Source organism: Platichthys flesus, chromosome 12 (assembly GCF_949316205.1).
Source record: "Platichthys flesus chromosome 12, fPlaFle2.1, whole genome shotgun sequence".
NCBI lineage: Eukaryota > Metazoa > Chordata > Actinopteri > Pleuronectiformes > Pleuronectidae > Platichthys > Platichthys flesus.
The window spans coordinates 20420408-20446799 of record NC_084956.1 but is presented as its reverse complement, the minus strand read 5'-3'; the positions used below and the strand labels follow the sequence as shown (position 1 = coordinate 20446799).

Here is a 26392-nt window from a genome sequence, read left to right as displayed (position 1 = left end):
CTTCAGTTTCATTGGGGGCGACGACAATGAGCCGATTCGCCTGTTTTATGGGCCGATCAGACATCGGGAAAGTGGCGGGTTGGTCCAATGAGCAGTCCGACCCGGGAGCTGTTGGGATTCTTTATGATATAACATAAGTGTTTACAAACCCGTCATGTTTGCACAGCTTTCAGCTCTGGTATTATCGAGGTTGAAATCACACTGAAAGAAAAATAGATCCTTATTGGTCATTGGAAACCTTATGTGTAAGAAATGCTGACAGAACAGGAGGTCATTGCATGTCTCATTTCAATCCTTTCTCGTTCTTCTGAGCCATTTTACAAACCTCTAATGTGAGAGTCCCACGTATGGGTGTCGCTTGGAGGACAGAGTCAGGACCATGGTCAGCTCTCTGCTCACCTCCGACATCTGTCCCCACGTGAGACCGAGCTGCACCTCTGCGCCTCCACCACGCGATGGCGCCATGATAAAGAGATTGTTTCAGTATTATTCACACGGCAGACAAAGATAACACTATTAACACGTGGGTAGAAAAACAGCTCAAAAGAAGAAACTCTGCTAGAACTCTTTTTTAATGTTCCTGTCTTTTTTAATGTTCCTGCTTGCATCACTTTGCCTCTTTTTGAATGAAATATGTTGTATACGTAAAGTTTCATGAAAAATCATGATAATAACAACAATAACACTATTATTATTAATATTAAGATTAAGATGCATTTATTCGTCCCAAACACATGCACAGACATGCAAAGGCACACTCATGCAGGTAGGGAAATTTAATCTCTGCTTTTTACCCAACTGGTGCAGGACACACAGAGCAGTGAGCGACCATGTACGGCACTCGGGGAGCAGATGTTGGGGGAGTAAGGTGCCTTGCTCAGGGGCACTATCATAACTTTTTATTAATCATCATCATTATCATCATATTTTGGGCAAGGGGGTTTATACCTCTCAGTCCTCTTCTTATTTATTATTATTATTATGGTTATTTTTAGTAGTAGTAGTAGTAGTAGTAGTGGTAGAAGTAGAAGTAGAATTTAAATTAAATGATTTTATCTGTTCCTAAGATTAGGACCGATTTGATCAAATAAAAAACCTTTTGGATGCCCAGAAGTTACAAAAAGCAGAGGAGTCAGAATGTAAAGGGGATCTTAGGGGATTTTAGCCACCAAAGTCTGTTTCACAGGTTTTTCAATGGACTCTCAGTGGTCAAGTTGTATTATTGGTAATGTATGTTCCAGTCTTAACAAACATTTTGGATTTTGTATTCGTAAATGTTTTTTATATTGTCAATTCATATGGTTGGACTGAAATCTTCACATATATGTTCATACCTTTTAGGCTGTTTCTAAGATTATCGTACAGGAATATATGAGTTTTTCATAGAAGAACACTCAGGGGACTGTCGTGTTTTAATGAGAATCACTGTACAATCCAAATTAGGAGCAGTACCTAGACGACAGACATGGAGAGAAGCAGCTCTCTGTCTCGTTGCCTCTGGTGCTGTCATCTATGTTGTCCTCAGTGACCTCAGCTCCTCTGTTGCTAAGTTGAGCTAAACTTTCCCTCCCTCCGCCAATAGAGACAGACTGTCCCCCTTCCCCTCACAGCTGTGTGGCCTGAATGCTGGAAATAACCCCGGCTGGCGGATCAGGAGTCGTGGCTGTTTAACAGTGGCAAATGTTGGCCCTGTGCCGCTGTGAACTAGAAGGAGGGAAAAAGACACAGGCTGTGCTTTATAGTGGAGCTGGTACCAACATCTATTAAAGCTCAAATCTGATCCAGTCAGTGTGATCCACCCTGATGACCCTGATGTGATGGATGGGATGCGGCCCTGCAAAAACATCATCCCTGTTCTCTGCAGTAACAAGTGAACTCTGATTCAGACTGATGCCGCAGAAACCTGGGGATCAGTTGCCACATGCTGTGTATGGATGAACCCTGCAACTACAATGTGTGAGGATTTAACACTCGGAAAAAAATTATCAGATGAGTCGAAAAAGTTGAAGCTTATCTATCTATCTATCTATCTATCTATCTATCAGTCTGTCCGTCTGTCTGTCTATTTATCTATATGTGTATGTATGTTTGTATCTACAGTATCTATCTGTCCGTCCATCTGTGTCCGTCTGTCTGTCTATCTATCTATCCATCCATCCATCCCTGTCTGTGTGTCTGTGTGTCTGTCCGTCTGTCTGTCTGTGTGTCTGTCTATCTTAATGTCCGTCTGTGTGTCTGTGTGTCTGTCTGTCTGTGTGTCTGTCTGTCTGTGAGCTGAGTTGACTTTTAGATTGAATCAGGCGGCTGATGCTTATTGTAGTATTTAGTGTAGATTGTTTGACATGAAATTGTACATAACATAATATAGATTTATTCAAAGCTCTAGTAATTATGTTTATCCTCCTGTGATGTGGTGCTGAGCAGGTTGTTTACAGCAGGTTTATCAGAGCGGGACCACAGCTGCCTGCTGCACCTGAAAAGAACAGTAAAAGAAAATTTAGTGTGAACCACTCACAAGATGATATTTTCTATGGGTTTTATCATTGCAGACGACACCCTTCAAATACCCAGCCAGGACCTGATGAGAAACCTTGTGCTGGGATCAGACGGGACAGACAGCCTCAAGCTCCTGAACATCAGGCTCCACGCTGGAGCAGCAGAAGTGTTGACAGGTGAGGGACAGGGTGAGAGTCGCACCTGAATAACATGTCAGTCTGGAGGAAAAGTATTTAAGGAGACATTCAGAGAGGAGAGGAGCTGGGACAAAGAGGCTGCTCCCAGGTGAAGGGTGCAGGGTGAAGGGATCGTGTTTTTAGGCGACGGGACAGGGCATCAGGTGTAATGGACTCTGAGCTCGGGTGGTAGGAGAGAACCCGTCATGTCTATGGGGCTCTGCCCTGCAGATGTAATTGAGGTTCCTGTGATCTGTTCAGACGTTGGAGGCTGGAGCCAATAGAAGCTGAAAATCATTCAAAAATGTTATGAGGGTGAAAGGAATATAATCATTTATAGAAAACAAAATTATAAAAATCTTTTTTAAAACAACTCAATTTTTACATAATGATACAGTTGTGAAATGATTATAAGTTCTTTATCTTAACTTAAGCAATAATTTTATAATCAATTATATTAAAATATTAGTTCACATATACTGCATACAACCACCTGTTATCACTGATTCCATACTTAGTGTAATGTATAATAAAAATCTGAACAAATTCAATTACACCTGAGAAACACCATCCTCAAAACAGTCCCACAAGGCACACATGATCTAATAGATTGAAAAGATATGCTTTGATCAAACCGCTGAATTTCAAAATTAAAGGGATAGTTCACCCAAAAATAAAAATTCCCTCATTATCCATTGTTTCGAGTTGATTTTGATTGTCAGGGCTTCCGGACACTTTTTTTTTTACCTTTAAAGAATTGGTCACCATTTACTTTGATTGTATGGAATTTGCGAGCAACCCTGTTTACCCCTGAAACTCCAAAAGTGAAACACTTCACCCAACCATCCATCTGCATAGTGGTGAGTGGATAATGAGTGAATTTTCCATTTTTTGGTGAACTGTCCCTTAAAGATAATATTTTACTATCCATTATTTTTTTCTCACTTTCTAAATGAGATGGTACCGATTCATCTATCTATCTGCTGAGCTTTAAAAGCACAAAATATGAATATCATCAATTTGGTTTTTAACTATTCGTTGTGTAAGGGATGTTTTACATTACGCAAGTATGAAAATTTGGTCACATGATGGTGAAAATAAACTAAGGAAATAGCTATGGAGTGTTGAGATTATTCTGTCAAAGTTGCAGATGATAGTATGATAATCACAAACTGACCTCAGCTAATTTAATATAAACGTCACTGTGTTTGTGTAAATGCACATGAAATAAGAAAACTGTCAAACAATGTTAGAAAGTGAGACGACACAAGACTTCTGCTCTTTTTACAGTTTATTGTATATATATATATATTTATATATTTATATATACATATATATATATATATAAAACTACAAAAGTAAGACTGTTTTAAATTCACAGACAGCTGTCCATTTATCTCAAATATACACGTATATATCAGGATTCAAATGTTGACTAGATATACATATATTCAGTCAACATCTGGATGCCAATACAGTGGTCAGCTGATAATTTCGCTCTCTCTGTGTTCTATTGCATAGAAAAAGGCACAGCTCTGAGGTCTGTGTAAAATACAGCCTTTGTAGAGTCAGCCTCGACCGCGCTCAGTCTTCCGCGGCTGACTCAACAGGTTCGGTAACAAACACTGATCAAAAAAGTCTCAGGAGCTCGAATGTTGTTCATACTATGTACATTACTTTTGGCATTGAAGCGTCTATGACAGGCTTTGAAGTATTGACATCTGAAGGTTGGAAACGGGTTTTTGAGTATTGCTGCATTAACTGTTCGCCTTCAACTGGAAAAAATGTTGAACCAAAAAAAAAAGAGTACAAAAAGATGTAAAAAGTTGTGGCTGACGACCCACAAAAAAATTGTCAGTAAACGTAGCAACAAACAAAACAAAAAAACTAGATAATATAACTACCTATGTATATAAAAAAATGGCTTCCACCCATAATTCCACACTCAGATACATCCTATCTGAAGTACATTCCTACCACACATTCTGTACAAGCATATACAATCCAAATGTTCACTTCACATCCAAAATAAATATATTTACACAGAAAAGAAAAGAAAAACAATATGAATAAATAACTTCATTGACAAAAAAGAAAAAAAACAAGCACTCCAAAATTCAAACCTAGTGAAAGAAACAAGACACAGTCGTCTATAAACAACATGAGTTGGTGCTGCTGTCTGCTCTGCCCACACACTCCGAATTCAGTTCCATTGCAGGTCATATACATACGAGCTGAGGTCAAGTGTCAAACCTCTGGGAACCAATGATCCTCCACTGTTTGAGTTTAAAGCCTCACTGCTGTTGGCTGCCACAGGAAGATGAGTCAGGCTGTAATGCAGATAACACATTCTGTCCCATTAGCAACACTGAGTCCCACCAGCTGGGACCTCTGCTAGAAATACCATTATCAGACTGTTTTTCATCATGGAAAGGCTGTTCTGAGAGACACAGAGGCGTTGAGGGTTTCTTGTGTTTAATAGTCACTTAATATTTTACGACGTAAGATTAAAAACTGTTGGTGAGAAATCCTGCTTTTCAGGACCATGCGTTGTGTCGGTATACGGTGTATTTTTCTTATATTGCTTTGGATATCCAATACATGTAGATGCAATGTGCACATTGAAGCTGCATTCATTAATATGTTTATATTCATATCAAAACTATAATGCATGATGTGTTTATAGTGATAAACTTGCAGATCGTTACCACTGAACTTTCAGTTTCGCTTAATTAGAAGGAACACATCAGTTACTTTAACTCATTGCTCTATGAGTTGCTTTTATTGAAAAAGCTCTGATAAACTCACTAAAGCAACAAATTGCAGATATATCTATAGATTAGCTGTTGGAACATTCATGTACCAGCTAGTGTTTCCTTCAGGAGTTGGTGGAGACCACAAAGGAGCAAAAAGGAAAGTTAATATACGTTATCAGGTGCCAAGAGACATGAGAATAAATTAACATTAATTTGTATTAGTAAACAAGCAATATATGGTAACATAAGTGGTAATACATATTGAAATGGCACAAAAATATCAATGAATGCAGCTTTCAAAAGACACTATTTTGCACAAATATTGCACAAACAACTGAAATGCACTGAACATGAATAAAAGAATCCCAGGGTCAATTTTTAGCCTATTGGTTAAAATCTGATTGCACTGATTAATTGATGTCAAATATTGCATACTTTTTGTTTCGCTGTAGAAACTTAAAAAACACTTTAAAGTTCAAATCTGAACTATCCTGTGGTTCCGCAACAGGTTTGACTTTGAAAAGAATACTTTCCATCTGCGAATTGCAATTGCCTGTGTCCACTCCATGGCTTTTCTTAGAGTCAACATACAGCTATTCTGATGCCAAGGTGTTTGTCCTTTTCAGAATTGGTTGCTTGTAAATTATGGCTACATATGTGACACTGCTATTCACAAACACAAATAAATGCTTTTAGTGGGGCTGGAGATCTGTTCATTTTAAATGAAGGTCATCAGTCTTATTAGCGTTTTCCCCTGTTGTCCAATCTGATCAATCTAGAATTGCATGCCTTTGATTGGAAACAACATTGATGGAGGAGAAACTAGAGGTGGCTGTGGCCAGATGCTCCAGGCAGGTTAGGAGGAGGGTTGGTGCTGATCTTAACATTTCAAGTGAGTTGTTTTCATTTATTTTAACTGTTGAAATGGTACTGGTTGCATAAAGCTTGTGGTTCGAGCTAAGCCAACATCAGCCCACTTTTAACGTCATTATTCTACAAGCTGCAAGACATTTCTGAACATATTGTAGCGATTGACAGCAGACTGTCAAACGTCCCCGCACTCATCCTAAATTAATCTGTGAAGCAACCATCACCAGCGGAGCTCCTGGAGCAGCTGGGGAATCTGTGCCCCATCTAGCCACACTGATCGTTTCTGAATTGTTTCCATGTGCCGAGCAAATTATTCAAAAATAGCCTAATATCATCTATAGGAGCCGGAGCAAGTATCCTCTGCCTGTAGCTTATACATTTAGATAGCATGCACAGATCTGTGAGTTTAATTCACAACAAAATCCGTTTTGCTTAAGACAGGTGATTTGATGGTTGCCTAGCAACTACAGGAAAAAAAACTCTGCATTGCTCTTTTTTTTTTAAGTGTTGGCTTCCACGAAAAAAAAGGCAGCGCGGCATCAGATCGGGGCCTTGGGTGACACAGCAGATCTCAGTCTTTTGCCTCTGCCCAACAAGCACCTCCATGCATTTTTATCCCGAAAGCATCACAGCCAATATCCACATGTGACTCGAGTAAGGAAATGTGTGTGAAGAGGAGTTTCAGTTTCAACTGATAGCGTTGAAAAGGTTCAATCGTGGACACAGTATTTGCCTGGTAAAGAATTCATTCTCAGTACAGAGACTTGTAAGGAGACCAATATTCCCGATGCTGAACTTTGCCATCACATTTATTTATTATATTCTAAATATCATGCATACGGCTGTGTGCAGGGGAGGTTGTGTTTAGACTCTTTTGCTTTGTTGTTGTTTAAGTTTCCTACTTTAGCGGAAAATTATTTAGGAGACAGATTTAGTCCTCCTGCTATCGTATGTGTTTAAATCATCCATGAGCTCTGCGGTCAACCTCAGCACTGGGGTTCACAAAGAACAGAGGAGCTGTAAACATACTCTGCATATACAGCGGGTGTGTAATACTGTATACTGTGCTGTAATTTGTCTGTCACTCATGATGCTACTTTCATGAGACCTAAGGCATAAGGCATTTTCCCCTCAAATATTCAACTTTCTTTGTGTGATTCTGATAAATTATACAGAGTCCCCCTGGAGCCAATGTGACTTCCCCTGCAATCTGTCCTCGCTGTTTTGCCTTGGGTCCAGACTGAACATGTGTTAAGAGCCTACAGTGTGTGCTTAGGTTCCACTTTTCAGGTCATCTACATATGACTGGGAGGGAAGAGTCCATGCTGGCGCTGCCCCGCTTCCAATGTCAACACATCCAGCTTTCCTGTGGGTGTAGCTCATTTGAATTCTGCTGTAACTGAAGCATGATAACTAACCCATATGCCGAGCTCATGTAAAATAGCATCCAGCACAGTAATATGTGGCTGCTGATAAAAAAAAAAGGTCCTGAACTGAATTCATACAAGAACATCTCCTTCAACCAACAGTTTAACGAACAACTAGGCAATGTATTAAAGAGCTAATCCCAAAGCGTAATTAAAAAGCAGAGTTAATATGTAATGTAGCACACTGGTAAAACAAGGTCTTTCTCATAAAACATTTGTTATGCTTGCTTAACAAATAAAACATAGCATCTGCAATAAGATAAAGATTAAATAATTATTATTTGATCGTTAAAAATTGCCCTCCTTAATTATAGTTTTAATACAATACAATAATTTAAAAGAACATCGAGGAGTGACCTCGAGAGGCTGATAAAGTGAAAAGAATAGAAAAGAAAAAAATACTGTAAAAAACAGGAATTGAATAAGTGGTCATTCTTAAAGGCACTCGTCTGCTAAAAGCCATGGATTCAGTGTGTGTGTGTGTGTGTGTTCACTTGTATTTCTTTACCTGTGAGACCTAAAAGTTCTCACAAGGATATAATGACTGCAGAGTCCTCAAAAATGAGGACAATTTGACAGTCCTCTATATTTTCTCTATTTACAGTCGCTCTGTGGGGTTAAGGCTTAGGTTCAGGTTAAAGATTGGAATTAGGATTAGGTTGAAATTAGAGTTAGGGAATGAAAGGAGTCAATGGAGGTCCTCACAAGTATAGAAATACAAACTTATTTGTGTCTTTGTTTCCCAGTTACTTCATTTCCATATTTGGAAAAGCGAGCACAGTGCATGCACAGTGTTGTGTAGTAGTAGTAGTTGTCAAAGTAGTACGAAGTGACATCACAATCGATGTTTACAATTACCGATCTTTGAACAAAGTTTAAAAAAGACAAACATAAAAACGACCAAGACGGCCCAAAAAGCGATCACAACTTTTCTGTTTTCCAGATCAAACCGTTTGTGTGTTTCTGATGTGTTGGTGTCCGTGAGTCACGACCCCACCAACACCTCCATGATGTGGTCCAGTTCTGTCAGATCTATTTTAAAAGGCTGATTGGCTGAAACCTGCGGGGCGGAGCCGCTGTATGGTGACGAAAGCGATTTGAGGAGGTCGTCTGTCGTCACCACCGGTGAAAGTTTGGCAAGGCCGCCGCTTGCCGCCACGCCCACTGCCCCCGTTGTTGTACAGGGGTCAAAGTCATACATGGACGTGTCAATGTCGGCAAACAGGACATCGTCCAGCGCCAAGTCTGAGAGAAACCCCGAGGGTGAGGCAGAGGAAGGAGGTGAGGAGGGACAAGAGGAAATATCTACTAAGCCACCAGGGGGCAGTGTGGGCAGATTGTCCATGGGTCGGAGCTCGGTGCAGCGAGCTTCAGCTAGCAAGACGCTAGCTGCCTCTGGTTTATAGCCCATGGTCCTGTAGTCTCTGGATGAGGAAAGAGGTGCTAACTGGGAGGGCCGGGTGAGTGGCGTGGGAGCTGGGGAGGTAGTCACGGTTGTAGTATTAGCTGCTGCTGTCCTTGTTATGGCTGTGGGAGGGCCCAACTCTATGTCACCCAGCGTGGAGGGGAAACTGTCACTGGACGAGACAGGCAAAGGGACCCGGGGGGACACCGGGTTCAGAAGTGCCAAAGGTAATGTGGGACACTGCGCTAGGGGAGGTGACAGAGGAGGAGTTGGTGGGGATGGAGCACAAAAGGTTGAATCTCCTCCATCCTCCTCCAGTAACGAGGCTGGAGTGAGGCAGGCTTCTAGAGGGGCAAGGCAAGCCTCTGCACGGCCGGGGCATATCTGGGATGCCTGGCAGTTGGGAGGCACCATTGGGTGGGGTGAAGGCGGGGGAGCGATCGCCGGCATCAGCAACACAGAAGGCTGGGATACCTGTGCTGCTGCTGTCGCTGATAAAACACCAAAGGAGGGCGGCGCATCACGGAAGCCCTCATCCATGGGGTCGTCAGGTGGTGGTGACGGTGGCAGGAGTAGTGGCCGCAGTGAACCCTCTTGCTTGAGTTCATCCTGGATGCGTCGCAACATGTTGTTGATAAGGACACGGCGCTCCAGGCTGGGCTCACCAAGCGGCCGCTGGCTGTACAGCTTCATCAGTGAGATGTTGAAGATGGTCTGGCGCTGCAGGGTGTAGGATACCTTAGACAGGCCCTCTGGGCAGAGGCTGAGTCCCCCTCCCGCCACCGCCACCTCCAGCGTTTTGCCTTCCAGCCCCTCTTCATCCTCGTCCAGCTTCCGCTTCGCACCTTTACCGAACATGTATCTGAAAAAGACAGGAGACAAGAGTTGATTTGTCAATGGACTTAGAGACATTAAAAAAAAATTCAACTGATCGGTTTTGTATGACACACAAAACCCCCCCAACCAGCCCCCAGCATTAGATGATCCATGTCATCTCACTCAACCACAGATACCGTTTATTCACCAGTAATGTTTCCAGACTGAAACCCAGTAGCAGCTTAACCGTGGGTATTCAAGAATCTGCTTAAACGCCACAAGTTTACTGCAACAAGGGATTTAAAAAACATACATTGAAACCGAAAGCAGCTGCATTGGGAACCTTGCCACACACACACACACACACACACACACACAAAGTTATGTAATAGCAGCGCTCCCTGCTGTACCACAGGATCATAGGCCAGATTTAAAGCCCCGCCCCCTCCACCTCTCCTGCCATATTGGAATAGCACATTGACTTACATGGTGAGGGGGTGGGGCAGGGGGGTGGTGGTGGTTGGTTTTGGGGGGGGGGGGGGGGGGTAGTACTGTGTGTGTGTGAGAGAGATAGGGAGAGAGAGGGAGAGATGGTGACAAGGTCTCAGTTATTCTCTTAGAATATATGAATATATTCCAATAGTGAAATAATAGATGCCGCTACAGATCACACAATCTGTGTGGTGAAAGAAATGAAGAAGAGAGAGAGAGAGAGAGAGAGAGAGAGAGAGAGAGAAAGAGAGTGAGAAAGAAAGAAAGAATCGCTGCAGTGAGTTTCACTCTAATCCAGGCTGACAGGCTCATGCAGCCAGTCTCTGTCTACACTCGCACACATACAACAACACACACACACCACGCATGTGTGTCGTCATACACACACACCGCGCATGCCTCTCCTCATACACACACACACAGGAAGTGTGAGCTGTGGGCCCAGTCACCACGACTGGTTGGTTGCCATGACAAACAGTGTCAGCTGGGAATTCACCCAAAGAGATGACAAAGAATGGGATGGGGGAGAAGAGGGTCGGGAGGGAGGGAGGAAGAGGAGGAAGACAGGGAGGAGGAGAAGTGAGAGGAGGAAGTGGAGGACTAGGTGAGAGATTGGTCTGGAAGAGGTGGGAGGTGAATGAGCAACACTCTCCGCCCATTGAAATAAAACTGCTCCTACGCTGCCTATGAGCAAGGCACTGAAAAACAACTGCTTTTTAACCCAAACTTTTGGAACTTGCTCATAAATGGTGCAGGTCTGTTAGATCGTTCAATTGACATATAAAGGTATGCTGGTCAATTAGAAGGAAGAAGAAAGAGATCCCAGTACAGAAGTTTGGAGGTTTTTTAGAGAATGTTTTAATTAGTGTTTTCCCTGCCTTTTTTTTTTTTTTTACTTCATAGCTGCCAAACCTTGACCAGGACTCCCTGATAGGAGACATATTATATCTTATTAGTTAAATACAGGATGAATAAAATAAAAACCTATTACTTAAGCAACGTACATACATGTTGAGGAATAAAACCCATAAATCTCCCTTTGTGCTGTTCGTGGTTTAATAAGAGGATTTCTTTACTGCATCACAAAAATTAACACATATTAACATTACCAATTGATGGATAGTTCAACTGCAATAAGAGTAAAGCAAATACAAAACAATATAGAGCCTTGTTCATATAGCATAGGACATGTTCTTTTTAAACACGTTTTCATACTCTTTTTACACAGCCTTTAGATCATGGCCTACACATTCTTCATAAATATTTCAACTTCATCATTTCCTGCTTCTGTGGCTCATTCAAAATGTATTGAGTAATGTTTTCAGACGAGTATTTAGCTCAAAGCAGAACAAAAATTTCAAGCCTAGGATCAAACATCAATGGGTCAATCAAGAAATTAAAAAAATATATTTGTAGGCATAAATTCTGAATATTTGGTGTTTGTGCCAATTTCATGTTGTTGTTTAGAGTTATGAGTTCAGCCTGGACACACATGAAAGAAAAAAGGGACATGGGTGCATGTCTTAATGAGCAAATCCTGGCACCAGTTACCTGAATTATTGATAGTTTTTTTCCCTATCATATTCACAACCAAAGAAGAGATGGCAGCCTTGCCTGTATTGTCTTATTGAGAGCTAACCTCTGAGAGGTGCAGAGCAGAGACCCCTCAGTGCAAAATGTGAGCTACAAAGATTCAAACCTATAGAAGACCCCCGAAGAGGCTCCAGACTTTCCGCACTTCTTTGGTGCTAGAAAACTGGATTAAAAATGAATTTACATGTACGTTGATTTAAATAATCTGTAGGTTTCTTTTCAGCAGTGTATGGCACGTCTAGGAAAATGACGAGAGAGAGAGAGAGAGAAATAGAGAGAATCAAAGAGTGAGCAACAGAGTTACTTTCAAAGCAGTTTGCGGGTGTGTGATTGAGAGCTGAAGCAGCTGCACATGTCTGACTCACTGACTCATGGCACCACACACACAGAGAGAGAGAGAGAGAGAGAGAGAGAGAGAGAGAGAGAGAGAGAGAGAGAGAGAGAGAGAGAGAGAGAGACGGGCTAACATACCAGAGGTGCCCCACCCCTTACATTCCACTTCATTATCCTCCTCTTCCCTTTCCTTCTCCTCAACCTCTTCTCCTCTTCGCGCATACATTTCTCCTTTCCATCTTTTCTTTTTCATCCTGACTCAGGTCTTAGGCTCTCACCCTCCCACCTCCTTCCACTGACTGTCAAAGTTCACAGGCCCAGAGCCGTCCTACTCCATATGAGCAATGTCTAGAGATGATCACACCAGGAGAAGAAGAGTCGAAGAAAGAATAATAAATGAGTCAAGCAAAAAACGCAGAGCAGTGAAGAAGGACCACGCTCCAGCCAAAGTCATCACTCAAGGTCACTGTGACTTAATGCACTGCTGTCAACTGTCTCACAAACTAGTGTCTTAAAATTACCTTTTTCCAAAAGATTTTCCATGAGCTTTATGTTGGAAAAAGCCTAATGATACCTTTGAGACGAAAAAGCCAATGAATATAACCAGAAACCAACCAACCTGCATTATTTGAAGGTCAGTGCTAATACTGATATTTTTAGATATAAGTTCACAATAGAGCTCTTTTCCCCAATCGTCATTACCTTCAAATGTTGGCAATTCAGTGTGTACAATAGAAACTATTACTCATTCAACCTGCATCATATCAGAGGCTGATAGCTCCAACTGAACAAGGTTTCAATTTAATAAAGTTTGTTATCGACCTATAATTTTCCTAAAATGTGTCATAATAATTCAGACATTTTGTGAAACGTTTTAGCAGAATTTTTTCTTTCTTTTCTCATACAAGAATCAATCCAAAATAACAAACAATATCAAAATAAACATAGGAAAGAACATTTCTCAACATAAACACTTGGCCAAAGTCAAACACAACACCAAATATCCTCATAATAAAAACACCAGGATCCAACCACGGGCCATAGGTTGGATCTTGTGAAAATACTTAGAAATGTCTCTAAAACGACAAAGCATGTCTAATTTTTCTCATAGAACTGATGAGAATTCAGGACAATTGATAACGACAAGATACAATCAAACAGCATTGTATACTGAAAAGTCAAGTTATGTAGATAAGGCTAAAGGAAGATGATTGACAGTAGGATGTGGACCTTGATGGTAAAATAATAATTTAGAGAAAAGAGAAATGGAACATCAATTAAAATTGTTACTTTTAACAGATGTGAAGGACTGAAAGGTATTAATCTAATCACCAACATGTGTATAATGAGTGAAACATGAATGTTTCACTCATTTAGAGGAGAGGTCAAGTGTGTGTGCCTGTATGTATGTGTGCTTATACCTGCCAACTGTGCCTGCAACCACACTTCAGACATGTGGGCTGAGCATAATACTCCAGGAGCTGCCTTTAGTGTGTGTGTGTGTGTGTACGTGTGTGTTGTGCGATAGTGCACTGCTAGTGGATGGACTCTGCAGTGATATTATGATCCTGTAACCGGATACGCTGGTTTCCATGCCTGAGCTGCACATCCACCCCTCCCCCTCACCTCTACATCGGGCTATTTCAGGTTCTCTGGATGCACAAAGTGTGGACACACACTACGCACTGCACTGCTGCAGGCAGGCGAACCCATAACTGTGTCGTACGCTTAATTCAGCCCTCACATGTGCAGGAAGGCGCACAGCGGCCGACTCGCGGCTCAGTCATGACTGGATCTCCGACTGACTGACTGTTCCTCAACACTGTAATGCATCCAGCCCTGCACATGAAAACGACATTGCCACAGTTACTCTGTGTGTGTGTGTGTGTGTGTGTGTGTCTGTGTGTGTGTGTGTGTGTGTGTGTGTGTGTGTGTGTCTGTGTGTGTGTCTGTGTCACACACATACATAATGTAGAACTAGAAAACCCTGAGCAGACAAACCTAGAGGAAGAAATGAGTTGTAGTGTCTGCCGGATCAGATCCACTACAGTAAATATCAGCTACGCTTCCACAAACAACTTAAGATACAGTAACACTATCATGATAGTCACTTCTACTATTTCTACCACTGCTGTTCGTACTACAGCTCTGTCGACTAAAAAACTAGAAATACAAATATTTTAAGACATTTGTAGAAATTTCAGCTTGGCATCATAGGTACCACAACCAGATTTAATAAACAACATCACCATCCGCACCTCACCAGTCATTTTTTCACTGAAGAAATCTTGGTCTTTATCAAGCGCAGGAAAATGCAGGGCATGTGACTTTTCCAACAGCTGCACATCCCAGTGTGTGTCTGTGGTAGTCAAAAGCCCGAGACCTGGACAGGAAACCATGAAATTGTTCAAGATGTATAAATAAAACAAATCAGAAGTGATGTATGTGGTATAAAAAGGGAAATTATGATAGGAGATCTGGTGAGAGTGAATATAGTTCAATTAATGTGTTGGATTATTTTTCTCAAGTGAGTTCAAGAACTTTTGCAGCCAAAGTTTTAAAGTAAAATTAAAGGTGAAATAAAATAGTTAAAAAAGTTAAAAATAAATATGAGCTACATCATAGTTAAGATTACTATTAGTTTTGACAAAAGAAGTTGTGATATACCCCAGGAATAAGCTGTCTACTTGAACCTAAACGGTTTAATTTATCTTTAAAACACTTTTATTTAGATATTGCAGAAATAAAAATAAAAAAAGGGAAGACAATGGTAGAATGTCCAAACCAAAATAACCAAGTCAATCATGTGGCAGGAAACAAGTGTGTGCGAACTATAAATGTGTGTGTGTGTGTGTGTGTGTGTATGTGTGTGTGTGTGTGTGTGTGTGTGTGTGTGTGTGTGTGTGTGAATGTCTCTGTGTGTGTGTGTGTTTGTGTGTGGGTGTTTTCCCTTGTAGTGATCAAAAACGCTCACATGACAAGGTCAGTTGGTTATCAGACAGGCAATTCACTATGATCGCTTACATAATAACAGCACTGGTTACAAAACACTACAGTTCAAACTGCGTAACACGTAGTATCTCATTAATAACCGGACTCTGGCATGACCGACCAAGCCCTGGGTGAATCAGAGACTTAAAACAAAACCGAAGGAGTTTGTTCCTTAGACAAGATGAATCATAATTCATTTTTAAAGAGCAATCCTCATTTTGTTGATGGGGGAGCAGACTCATCACACTCTCATTATGAGCATTGTGAGGGTAAGGGAGGGCAAAGGTCAGGAACGAAGAAACAAGTAACTGACATGTAAACCCTTACATTTGTAGTTGATATTTAGTCGAACCTCTTTAACAAAACTAGAAAAACCTCTCAGGACAATCTACTAACTTTCACCAGCACCTCAAAATTAATAGCATTGTTAATTTAAGAATTATAACAGTGCTATTATTTTGCTAAGGGAACAAGGCGACTGGGAATGTCTGCTCAAACAAGCACCACATTTCTGTACAGCCAGTTCAGCAAACACTATGAGTCAATCCCAACAGAGCGAGGTGACAGGTGTTTAAAGACTTGTTCTTTGGGATTAAAGGTGCTGTTACTTAAAGGCACAGCCCCAAAAAGCAAGATCTCTCTCTCTCTCTCTCTCTCTCGCTCTCGCTCTCTCTCTCTCTCTCTCTCGCAATAAAATGCAGAAGAAGCGAGCAGAATTAGGTCAGCAGACGTGTCCACATGCAGGTGAGTTTTCCACTCTCTCCACCGAGCCTCTTCAGTTATAGAAAGCCCAGCCTGACACTTCCAGTGACAGAGCTACAGGAATCCACATCCTCAATATATCTGGAGTACACAGTCTTACCCATCTTATTACTGCAGGCTTTGCCTTATTACTGCAGCATGTACTCTACCAACAGCAGCATCCGACTTATTACCACAGTGCCCAGTGCTGCAAGTGTCATCATTCTAACTGCAGGCAGCACCCCTATTACTTAAGTATAATCCTTATCATTGCAGTACAAGCCATGCGGCTGTACTAGGAGCTTCATCCAGGTATTCAGAAACTGGAGGTATGCAGTATACTGTATAGGAACCTGCCACAGCCAACAGATATCAGGGCCTACAATCCAACCCCTAAAGATACTGTGTGTGTGTTAAAAATGATTTTGTTGTATTGTGTCCAAATTCTACAATGTCCCTCCGAGCTCAATGTTGATTTATTGAGTCTGAAACTAATAGCTGCGAGGTGTGAATATTTTGAATAATAAAAGGGCTGCATCTTAAAGCTGAAGGCAGAATGTTGTTTCCATTTTGTTTATATATATATTACTATTATCTCAAGTCTATCGAGTATTAAAACGTATTGCTATGTCTCTAATTGGAAATGTTATCTTAAACTCTAAACGAATCAGTGAAATTTAAACATTTGGAATGTCTCCTGGACACCTAAGCGGTTAGGGTTAGCCACTGTGCGGGGGCTGGTCCAGACGGGACCTCTGGGGTGACCTCCGAGCAGCTTGTTTGTGGTGCTTGTTATGAAACAGAGCCCCCCTCCACTCACCACAATAGCTGAGATGGTCCCAAACACTGGAGAGCAAGTCACTTCATACATTTCACCATAACACTCTTCAGCCAGCTTCGGGATCTATTCCATGTAAAAGAAAAAATTCCTAATTATTATTACAGTTTTTTTTAAATACACTATGCGTCCCTGCAAATGTGCATTAATGCCAATATGAAGTCCCTCTTCTCTGTGCTGTTGAGACAGGACCCTGTCTGCAGATGTGCAGCCTCCAGCACCACTGGACTCTCAGTGCACGGAGCAGGATTTCCACACATTCAGGTCGTTTTATGTCCTTTGGAAATCACTTGTTAAAGGTAGAAGATCTTCACTGCTGCAGCTACGGGACAATAAGACGACCCGCTGTGCTGAAACAGCGTGGGCCAGGGGCAGCGAGTGTTTCAGCGGGACCCTCGGTGTATTTGGGGTTTTAAAAAAAAAAAAGTTTATGGGGCAGACTTTCTTCCGCGGCGGTGAAGTGGAAAGTGGCGATCGCTGCCTCCGCTGTGAAGCCGGACTGAGTGTTCGGCAGGGCGGGATACAAGTGGGGATACAGGGTGAATGGAGGAGCCGCGAGCGACGAGAGATATTTAACATTTAACAGGAAAACTTTCCCCAGCCAGGCGCCCCGCTCCAGCCCAGCAGCACGGAGACCAGCAGCCCTCCGCCGCGTCTATAATTCATTCCAAACACTGGCGCCGTCCTTTGACGCGTCTCCTCAGCTCGCCTGTCTCGCTGCCTGAAGAAAAGGTGAAAACGTCGTCTTACCGTGTGCAGGAGGGCCGGAGAGAGAGGGAGAAACATGGAGGGCGATTTATAGTCCTGTCAGCCACAGAAACACGAACAGCCCGAGCTGCCGGAGGCTCTGACACACAATGGCGCTGACAGGAGGAGGAAGCTGCTCACAGGACCACTGCTGCCTTCACGGACCGCCGGACACCACAAGAGCTGCACGTGCCCGTACATTCCGCAATCAGAGACTGTGCATTTATTATATATCTATAAATAATGGTGTTCATTATATCAAGAAAATTATAATGCAGAATTTTAGAGCTAATTTAATGCAAGAGTTTTAAGAAAATTCACCCCTGTTTGCAGTTGTCGCAATACCATGGCTGTGTTCGAAATCACCCACTCAAGCTTACACCAGCCGTAGCCCAGACCTGTACCCTACGCATATTTATGCCGTACCCTGACGTGCATCCTCCCTGAAAATATAACTACATGTCGAGGCCACGCAGACCACAAGAGAGGTGATTGGTCCTCTTGGTCCGACAAACTCGCCACTATTTTATAATTGAGTTGAAGGAGCGAACACATGCGCCGGCTGTCTTGTCTTTGTTGCAGTTCTTTAAGTAATAGCAATTGCTCCTCTACATCTATCGGCTCCAACTCTGAAGGCCGTGGCATGCGTCTACGTTTTCAGGGACACGCAAGCGCAAGAGCAGTGTTGCCAACTCCTAAGTAAGGAAAGTAGCTATTGGCTCTCCTAAAAGTCGCTAGATGTCGCTAAATGACGTCATCGCCTAATTTGCATAATGTAATGGTCGCTATAGGACGTACAGAAAGTGAGAGAAAAACACCCTAAATATGTTTGGAACTTAAAATAAGCTTTCTTCTACAGAAGCATATTACATTCATTTCACAAAGAAAATGATTCTGTTTTTCTGAGATAATTATCTCGGAAATGCCGAGATAAATGCCCCAAAAAATAAAAAATAAAAGTGAATGGAATACGCTTCCGTATTTTTCTGTTCAGTCTTTTTTTTTTTTTATCTTGCCATTGAAATAGGCCATCACTTCTCAAGATAACTTCATGACTTTAATGCTGTATCTAGACCCACATACATAAATCTATTTTGTCCTGTATTGTTAAATGTTAGAATATCAATTTAATCAAAATGATATGTGGGGTGAAACTTCTAGCTCTACGTCCAGCCCTCCTCCTTTATCCGGCCTTGGGACCGGCAAAATGATCCAAAAGAGATACTATGGCGGAGCAAGTTATTTATTTTTTTCTTCTTAAGTTTGGTTCAGTTTTCAGGGCCCTGAAAGCGTTCAGTTTCACCACGTTCCACACGACGGATGTGGACTCTGCAACATGACTCATGACTCATGTTTTCCAGTGACAGTGAAGATACATTGACACTTACATCCCGCTCTGTAAGCCAGGGCAGGATCAGCGGTGGCTTTTTGCGCATGCGCGATTCATTTGCTGTCTGGAGGGCGCGGAGTGTGGGTCTCCTCTCTGCAGCTGGGACTGCTGCGCAAGGCTACTGGGAGACTGACCTCCTGTGAGTGCGCTGGGATGGCGGAGGGGCTCCCGGCAGCACCCGCTGCTCGTTGAGGACAGTCACTGCAGAACGATACGTGCTTTCACGTCAGTCTCCAAAACACCAGAAAGTCTCTAATATCACCAGAAAAAGTCGCTAGATTTGTCGCTAGTAGCTTTTGAAAAAAAAAAGTCGCCATGAGGGTTTGGAAAGTCGCCAGATTTAGCGACAAAGTCGTCAAGTTGGCAACACTATGCAAGAGCCCCTTGCATGCTCCTTGCGTGCTTGCGTACCCCTTCTTGCGTGCTTACGTGCCTCGCCCAATTTTTCTAACTATATGAAAAAGCTACGCTAACCTCACGCAACCCGTAAGGCTGTGATTGGACTGCTTACTACATCCTTTCTGGAGTCACATTTCCAGTTTCATGCCCCATAATACCGGCAGTAACAATGGAAGATTTAGAAGAACGAATATGGACTAAATAGAAGAGCGTTTGGCAGAAGAGATCCGAAAGTATGACCACTTCTATAACCCGTCATTGACGGAATACAAGGACGCGCAGATGGCCTGAAATTCCTGGAAGGAGATCTCGGCTAACGTCGGTCTGCAGGTAGAAGAGTGTACGAAGCTGTGGAGAAAGATCAGGGAAAAATTTGTGCTCCAGAAAAAGGCTCTGAAAAAGGCTCTGATGAATGAAAAACTCTACCTCGACTAGCATTTCGGCAGTATGATTGCAGCATGACTAACACACACCTACACACAACAATGAATGCTACGCTCCGTGCAGAGGCTACGTAGAACCTACAACGTAGCTTCAACGCAGAAGCATGTATTAGCTTTAACCCAGACTTCACTGTGTAAGGACTTCTATATAGTGAGCACATCAACGCTTTCGGACACTACATTTTCTCTGTGACAGTAATTACGTCATTGTTGCAGGATTATAACGTGAAACAAAACACCTACTGGTGTAAAATAACAGAATGCATTAAAAGTTTATTTTTGCACAGTTTAAATATTTATTGATTAACATAACTGAATGCAGATATAAACTTATTTGCCACATTTTGTGTTGTGATGCCTCTCTCTACTCGTATTTGAATTTGTATGACAGGTCAGGCTGTCCCTGCTGCCCTCTCCCCCGATTCCTGAGTTATCCTCCGATAGTAATGACTGCAAAATGATAGTAGGGACGGGAACCATTTTTGGTATGGAGAGGTGAATTTCCGAGGGGCACCTGAACGTAGCAGGAGAAGCTGAAACCGAGCAGCTGCCCCGAGAAGTGGCGTCGTCGACTTTGCTCCGCCCACACAAACACACAAACATACACACGCACACAAGCCAACACGTACAAGCACACACGTACACGCACACTCGTACACACCCACACACACACACACACACACACACACACCTTCTGTAATAGTATATCTCCCCTCTCTCTTAAGTTAATTACACATTAATTGAAACGTTTTGAAATTGTAAAGTGGAGGTAATGTTCACGTTATTCTCATGCTCTTACTTATTTTACAGTGTGGTACTTTTAATTTTCAAATATCTTACAGATCTTCAGTGTCTGTCTGTGATTCCTAGTTTCCTGATATGCACTGAAAACTTCTTATTGACAGAGAGATAGTAGGTGGTCACTGACAGAAATGGGTCTGTGGACTGTTGGTGCTGCTGATCACGAATGTCAGTCCTGCCCTGCAGCAGATGGCAGGCTGGTCTCCAGTAAACTCAAACAAAACCCAGTAGAGTCTGCACACATGCAGACAATAACACCAGCGGAGCATCCCGGGGCAGAAAATGGGCATCTTGGACCGTTTGTGCCCCCGATGCGCCCTGCTGCACACTCACCCAGTTGTGCACTGATACACTCACAGACACAATGAAAGTCTCCCCGTTAGTTTTCTTCTTCCCCGGACAGGCTGCCCTCTATGATCAACCTGCCGTCACAAATATTTCCATCTATTAAAGTCCAGGCTTTACAAGATTAAGTTTCTGGGACTGAATCTTTCAGTTTGTCCTCTTGTCAAGACATTCACTGTGCACTTAAACTGTCAACTGTAAAAGCCAGATCACAACAGAAGGTGTCACAAAAAAACCTTGTCCATGCATCTTTGCAAAATATTCCAAATGTGTTATTGTTCTCCAACATTAATGGAGCCACGCTTTTGCTAGGAGGTTAATTCTAATCCCTCCAACTGAATCCTACTGAGCCCCAAAGGGTCACGGCAAGAGTTATGTTTTGAAGATTACTTTTGGGTCCCTGTATTTTACTTCTTCTATACCTTTGAGCCATATGTAATAGAGTGCAGCTCAGGCAGTATTTTCTGTCTAAAACCGTCGGAGCCTGAGAGAAAAGTAACCAAGCCTGACCTGAATATGAAATGTATTCTCTGTGTTGTGTCTGAACCTGACCCAATGCAGTTAAAGCTATGGTTGGTAATCCTGGAAAAACTAACCAGAGCAGGCTTCACTTTGATAAACCGATAGATCACACACCCTGCCATCATCCCTCTCGCTGTACCCACGCTCCCAAAACACGTGAACGTGCACTGACTAACAACTGTTAATTAATTACTATTTGGTGACTCTTCTATATTTATTGATGGCTATCAGAACCTGAAATGGATAAAAAACAAACAAATCTGAAACAAATGATCAACCCGACCATTAATGTAAGCTGCACTGAGTTTTTTTTACCTGGTCCCCTGACACAAATGGCTATTCCATGTTTTCCCCTATTATGGCCAGTGAGACTGACACAAACCTGAATATCATTGCAAAACTTTTTTCTGAACCTGTCCCATTCTGTAAGTTCCCGATGGGTCCCACTGGTTTTGAGTAGGGTATCTACACTCTAATATGCAGCGTATTTCCGTTAATTTTTTTCCCAGAACACCGCCACAGTATAGCTCAGATTATTACACTTTATGTAATCAGTTATATAATCAGTGAAAGTAAACTTAAACAAAATCTTCTATCAAGAGGTCTCTCTAGAAGAACGCAGTACAGTGATTTGGAGGATACCGAACCAGACACTGTACTCAGGACAACAGCACAGATACAGATGACTGCACACCTATAATGAAATATGAATGTTGCATTATGGCAATGGGAAATTACTGCAAAAGAACGGAAAAGTAATCTTTAAACAAAACTCGCCGTTACTCCTCTGTGGCTCTGTAGGATCTATTACTTCTACTGAATTTACTATTCAAATACTGATTTGACCAGTCCTCAAGTCATCATTGGCTGAAAGCTGTGAGACACAAAAACTTCCATCACTGGACTATATGACATGTATGAGTATTTTTTGAAAGGTTAAACTGACTAAGCAGAGGAGACAGCAGAGCTTAGAAACTGCTGCTCCTACAATAAAACACAGGAATTTGATTCTTTGCAACAGGGATTCTCAAAATATCAGAAATGAGACGTCAGCTGGAGTCCTCCACTCAGAGGCGGGTTACAGTCTGGGGAACGGTAGCTCTGCGTGTGCATGCGTATACGTAGCTTCTGTGGTGAATGAAGATCTGATTTTAGTGCTGTGTTCATCTCTCCGGCCTCTGAGTTGACTCACGAATGCCGAGCAGCAGAGGAGGGATGGCTCTAAATAAAGATTTCAGGTCAAAAACAGGAAATGGCTCAGTGAGCAGGGAGGGCAGGGCCATAGCAACACCAACTGGAGAGCTGCACCCACAACATCTCTAGATCTCCCTCCCTCTCTGCCTCCCTCCCTCTATCTATCTTTATTTATTTCTCCCTGGCTCTCCTTTTATTTCCCTCTCTCTGTAAAATCTGCCTGTTCCTTCTCTTTTGTTCATTCTTACCGTTGCTTGACTCGTATTCCTCCTCCTCCGATTTATCTTTGTCTCTCCTTTTCTGTGTTTTACTTTACATTCTCTGCATGTATTACAGTTTTTCTAATGTTTTAGCTGAAACAGAAATATCTGAGGGAAAAAGGTCACCAGTTTACGCATTAAAACCAAATAACGATTGTTTCAGCATTTATGTGAACATACCAACAACATGTGATGCTACAAAGCAACTCTGAAATCAGTACGTGCTTAATTCTGTTGTTGTGATGTTCTCTTTGTTAGTGTTCCTCTGAGCATGCAAGTTGTGTGTGCGTCACTATCAGTGTGAACCTGACTCATGGTGAGTTTACTGGCCTCATCTCCCTCCACCCCACCTCAGTGCATGAAGCTACATGTTGCTCCCATCCATCGCCTTGTTGCACCTTTGGGTGGCAACTCTGGTTTGTCACTGGCCCCAGAATTAGTTTGTCAACCATCACGTTCCATTTATACTCGCTGTGACACCTCACGCTGTATTCTTATAGCACTAAGGTCTATAAATTCACCCGAAAGAGTTAGGGATTAGTACATCACACAAACCAGAGTAAAAGTATGTTATTGTGTTATTGACTACGAGGCAGTTAATAAATGCAGTAACACAAAGCTAGAAGTTTAACATGGAAAACAATTGGTAAAGTAATCTATCTCTTCTACTTTCTGTTACTGCAACATTAACCACAACCTTAAAGGTTAAGTGGGTAGGATTTAGGGACATCTAGTGGTGAAGTTGCATGTTGCAGCTTCATACCTCTCCCCTCACCCTCCCCTTCCAAACATGAAAGAGAACCTGTCGCAGTCTTCAGTTGTCATAAAAACTCAAAAGCTGTTTAGTTTGTCCGGTCTGGACGACTGTAAAAAACATGGTGGTCTCAGTAGAGGACCCGCTCCCTAAGTAAATAGAAAGTATTAATAATTAAATAGAAAGGGCCCATTTTAGGGTTATTAAAATAAAAATTTGTATAATTTAGAGGAAACATACTAGTGAAACATCACCAGGATTATTTTATATTCAATTCTTGCCAAACGATCCCTTTCACCTCAATATTACACACTGAATCTTTTACTTCTATTACTACAATGTACACACCCCTACTTCTAGGCTCCTACAGATAATAGTACCTCCACTTTTACAATGACAGCTGCTGCTACTATCATCACTGCTGCACCAATATCTACAGTTATTGCTATAGCTGCTTTCAGTCGGTTGCTGCGGACATTCTCTGGAGTTTCTCCTACCTGCTCTTAAAAACTCTGGATAATGTATGCGTGAGCAAGAAGCATCTACATAAACAGACACAAACTGAATAATATTATATTACAATACATATACACAGTCACTGAGGTAATACATTTCCTATCCCATGAGCTTACATCACACAAACCAGAGTAAAAGTATGTTATTGTGTTATTGACTACGAGGCAGTTAATAAATGCAGTAACACAAAGCTAGAAGTTTAACATGGAAAACAATTGGTAAAGTAATCTATCTCTTCTACTTTCTGTTGCTGCAACATTAACCACAACCTTAAAGGTTAAGTGGGTAGGATTTAGGGACATCTAGTGGTGAAGTTGCATGTTGCAGCTTAATACCTCTCCCCTCACCCTCCCCTTCCAAACATGAAAGAGAACCTGTCGCAGTCTTCAGTTGTCATAAAAACTCAAAAGCTGTTTAGTTTGTCCAGTCTGGACGACTGTAAAAAACATGGTGGTCTCAGTAGAGGACCCGCTTCCTAAGTAAATAGAAAGTATTAATAATTAAATAGAAAGGGCCCATTTTAGGGTAATTAAAATAAAAATTTGTATAATTTAGAGGAAACATACTAGTGAAACATCACCAGGATTATTTTATATTCAATTCTTGCCAAACGATCCCTTTCACCTCAATATTACACACTGAATCTTTTACTTCTATTACTACAATGTACAAACCCCTACTACTAGGCTCCTACAGATAATAGTACCTCAACTTTTACAATGACAGCTGCTGCTACTATCATCACTGCTGCACCAATATCTACAGTTATTGCTATAGCTGCTTTCAGTCGGTTGCTGCGGACATTCTCTGGAGTTTCTCCTACCTGCTCCTAAAAACTCTGGATAATGTATGCGTGAGCAAGAAGCATCTACATAAACAGACACAAACTGAATAATATTATATTACAATACATATACACAGTCACTGAGGTAATACATTTCCTATCCCATGAGCTTACCTATCAAAGCTAAATGCTAAAGACTACTGTTACCTAAAATATCCTTCAGATCTCTGGAAGAAGTGAGGAGCAAACAAAAAGGTTCTTACTTTGTATCCACATCCAAACTAGTCCCTCACAAAAAAAGAGTCCATATTTAAAAGATGTAACAGCAGTTACAAGTCAAACAAGACAAACAATAGTTTGAGCATTATTCAGCCAACAGATTCTGTTTCTGTTTCTGTAAGTCTCAAGATGATATTTAAAAAAAAGGGCAAGGATGAAAGAAGGAACTCACCTTTATGCTACACAAATCAAATTTCTGACTTTTCTATAATTTTTATTGTAATAAACTAAGCAGTGCTCCATCTTCAGGCCTCTAAAAACTATCCTGAGGGTTCAAACTGAAAAGACCACACTATGATGTGGTTATCTGTAACTCAGCTGTATGTGACCTGTGATACGAGGTCACAAGTTGAAATTGTTTCTCTTTTAAGCGTCACAAGCCATGATGTCATCAGGGTTATATAGACTTGGGCGAGTTCAGCTTGTGGTGCAAACTGGCATGGTACATGTGGGCTTTATCAGACACGGATGATCTAACGGAAAAATACTATCATGGTGCATTATACTGTAGATACGGTGAAATTCAAGATTTTTTGTTGTTGTTTGCTTTAGTTTGACTGGAGAATAAACGTGACAATACCTCTGCAGTTGTGTTTTGTTTAAAAGCCCACACAAAGCCATCTAATACAGAAGTACCTGGGTTATACTTTACTTTTAGATGTTTACCTTCGCCAAGGAGCTTGTGTTTTCATTCTGGTCTGTTTGTTTAATCGTTGGTTTGTTTGTAAGCAAGATTACACCAAAACAGCTGAACAGATTAGCATTAAACCCAGTGGAAGAATGCGATACCAGTCAATGAGAAAAACATTAAATATTAGTGTGGATCTGAATCAGGGGGCGGATTCTGGATTTTTTTAATCTTTTTCTTTAAACTTGTATTATAGGACATTTTTTCCCACATTTTTCTTGAACAGAGAACAATTCATGGATCTCGGTGAAAAAAATCTACCATGTTTAAGAGTCAGATATTTATGACTGCAAAAAATAGTGAATTCAAATGTGCTTTCATAAGGGGACTGGGCAT

At 41.7% G+C, this 26392-nt stretch overlaps 1 protein-coding gene across 2 annotated transcripts in view; it reads right to left on the bottom strand.

Annotated features, from left to right (window-relative positions):
• Nucleotides 1-3951: 3951 nt before the first annotated feature.
• Nucleotides 3952-26392, bottom strand: part of sertad2b (SERTA domain containing 2b) — a 41709-nt gene continuing 19268 nt past the window's right edge. The window contains exons 1-2 of one of the 2 annotated variants that reach the window (XM_062401141.1): nt 17685-17803; nt 3952-9992 (exon numbers count right to left, since the gene is read on the bottom strand). In XM_062401141.1, the coding sequence (XP_062257125.1) occupies nt 8711-9988 (1278 nt within the window). In that variant the 5' untranslated portion in view covers nt 9989-9992; nt 17685-17803 and the 3' untranslated portion in view covers nt 3952-8710. Of the gene's footprint in view, nt 9993-17684; nt 17804-26392 lie in introns of those variants that run through there. The other variant, XM_062401142.1, reaches the window with a different exon arrangement.